General features: G+C 40.4%; 1 protein-coding gene across 1 annotated transcript; it reads right to left on the reverse strand.

The window, feature by feature from the left end:
• Positions 1 to 51: 51 nt before the first annotated feature.
• Positions 52 to 2824, reverse strand: LOC121918302 (retroelement silencing factor 1-like). The gene has a single exon (XM_042444372.1). It carries the CDS (start codon positions 2782 to 2784, stop codon positions 1060 to 1062), a length of 1725 nt encoding a protein of 574 aa, XP_042300306.1. The 5' UTR covers positions 2785 to 2824; the 3' UTR covers positions 52 to 1059.
• Positions 2825 to 2830: the final 6 nt, after the last annotated feature.

Below are 2830 nucleotides of genomic sequence, written 5' to 3' on the forward strand. Positions count from 1 at the left end.
TGTAGTTCAGGAGAAGTCTTCAGGTGGTTGGGAACCCAGCCACCACAATCTGTCACTATTATTTACTGTTTCATGAAGTGCCACAGGTCTCCACATGTCCAAAGCAATATCATACAGCAGTATGATCTTTGCAGGACATAATGGAATTCTGGAATTCACAACAGCCCTGAAACAGTCATCATTTCTCATCCTAACTTATCATACAAAGCTCTGACTTTAAAAAAAAAAAAAGGGGGGGGACCCTAATCCACTTGCATGCAGCTGGGATTGTTTTTCAATAGGAGATGCAAAGGTAGGTAGGTCAATCAGGAAACTCTTAACTCTACATTTTTCATAAACTGACATTCAGCATCCAAAATATTTTTATATACAGTGCTCCCTCGGCTTACATGGAGGATCCGTTCCGGATCCCCCCCGCATAAGCCGAATTCCACGCATGCTCAAGCCCCATTTGCATGAATGGGGTTCGTGCATGTGGCGGCGTGGCAGCATGTGCGTGCCCTATTCATGTGAATGAGACGCGCCACCCCTTGCACCCAGTGTGCTCCCGCGCAGCTTTCAATGTATGCTGAAAGCCACGTATCACACGGGCCCACTGTAATTGCCTTGTCTGGATTTCGGCAAACCCCAGTAATAAAGCTTTAACTGGCTAACAGTTAAGCTAGGCACAGCTTCACAAGTGACTTGTCCAGGCAAAGGAAGTCCCTGGTACCATGAGAGGTGGGTGGGAAAAGAAAACCTTCTACATGAAAGGTATCTAGCCACATTAGCCAAAAGAGCTAATATCTTCCTTATACATGCAAGCAATGGAAACTGAATAACTGCAAGAAGGGAGGAAGGAATGATTCAGTTATAAAATGAGAGATCAAGGAAATATTTGTTGCGTTTATTTCATGCCCAAGGCACTGTTATTAACATACCAAGGTCTGAATCCTTTAATTTCACTTTCAGACATTTATGTAAGTGAGCCTATGGCCTAGCTACTGCACCAACATTCATCAACAAAATGTATTAGAAAATCTAACAATTTAGAAAAATCATACTGTGATAGAAATAGGATTACATACCTGTTACAGGAGCTCTGTCTTTTTCAGGAAGCTCCCTTGCATCTGATATTTGTTCTTCCGTGACTGGATTTCTAAACAATATATCTGGGCACATTTTGAATTGAAGCATTGGTGGTTTCTCTGCTTCAGGCTGCTGTGGAGGTAAGCTGCTTTTTCTTTTCTCCTTAGACAATCCAGAAAGACTACATGATTTCACATGCCAAACTGATTTGGAATGTGATGGTTCTATGTTTGTTAGGAAAATGGTTTTGTGCGCAGTCCGTCTGAAAGCAACTCGGTTCAAGTAGGTTTTCTTTGGTTCCCTCTGAAGAAACATCGACAGCTTATTAGTTCTTCTATTAAAACAAGATTTTTTATCAGAAAGCGATCTCTCAGACCATTTCTCTCTTTTATTAGCATCCAGCATTACTTCTTTGCCTGGAGAGCACATTTTAGATATACCAGGAGGACGCACCCTTTGTTTTTGGGGTGTCCGAGTTTTCCCATTATCTAAATGTGAACTTCTACATTTCCATGCTTTCTTTCTCTCTTTTGAATAAGCATATTTTTCCAAATTTATCCTTTTAATAGGTTTGGTATGCTCAGACGGGTGTTCAGTGCCCTCAGACTGGTACTCGTTAAGCGCAGAATAAGTCCGTTCTTTATGTTCTACTTTCTTGTATCCATAATGTTTCTCCAAATCTCTTATGTTTACAAACTTCTTTCCATTCAAATGCTCTTGTGATTGTGAGGTAGAAATATGTTGGGGTTTCTCACCTGTCTGAGAAAATGAGCCAACATTGTTTATGTTTGAAGCACTTATGGCATCATTATGCTGGATCGCCAACGCTTTACGCTTTTTTTCTATTGCCTTTTGTCTTTTCAAACTCTTATGTGTGGGACCCTTAATCATGTGTGTTTCACTAGAGTCCCGCTTAATTTTGTACCTTTCATAGTTTGTACTGTGTTTAATCTCTATACGTCTGTGTCGAAAAGTATCCACCTTATTAGTTTTCTGTTCATTTCTGCAGAAATTTCTGACAACTGCCACATCTTCTGTCTTTGAAAGACTCCGGGCTCCAGCTGTAGATGAATTCCCTCTTGCACATATGTTGTCACGTGTCGTACTGATTTCAACTGCTTCCATTGCTATATTTAAGGGCTGAGAAGATGCATGGTGTGACAGTTCTTTCCTTACATGCTCATTATTTTGTTTGGGGTTTTGCAAATTTAGTTTCTTGAAGGACGGAAGTCGAGAAACTGCTTGATCTACTCGGTGTGGCTTAAACTCATTTGCAGTTTTGGGGCCAGAAATTTTAATCAAGGTTCTGTCACGTTGTGTCTTAGTAACTGTATCTAATGTAGAAATTGGCAGTTGACTGTTTAGTTTAGAGTCAACATTACTGTTGCCACTGGGTTTTGATTGTGAACACAGATCCACATCTTGTTTGGAACCTAATTCTTTCGCCAGCACACACTGACATGGTCCTGTTACGTATCCTGTAGCTATCCAAGCTTTTGTGCAACAGTATGTAGGAACTTCACTTTTTAAAGTTGTTTCTAATGAGGTCTCTTTAGCTACAGCTTTATCAGTTGTAACAGGGCTAATGTTCTTTCTTGTCAAGTTAGCTTCTGAATCAGTTTTGAAACCGTCATCTTCAGAGTTTTCTGATTTGTTGAGGAACTGTTGCTTGCGCTCAGGAAACACTTCCTTCATCTGTTCAGAGTTCAGTATCATTATTTTAATTTGGTCTATTGCTCCAGAGGGATCATGACATTTTCTT

This window comes from Sceloporus undulatus, unplaced genomic scaffold, assembly GCF_019175285.1.
Source record: "Sceloporus undulatus isolate JIND9_A2432 ecotype Alabama unplaced genomic scaffold, SceUnd_v1.1 scaffold_8062, whole genome shotgun sequence".
Lineage (NCBI taxonomy): Eukaryota > Metazoa > Chordata > Lepidosauria > Squamata > Phrynosomatidae > Sceloporus > Sceloporus undulatus.

Coding starts and splice junctions, on each gene's coding strand:
- LOC121918302 (XM_042444372.1), bottom strand. CDS start 2,784: ATGATACTGAACTCTGAACAGATGAAGGAAGTGTTTCCTGAGCGCAAG.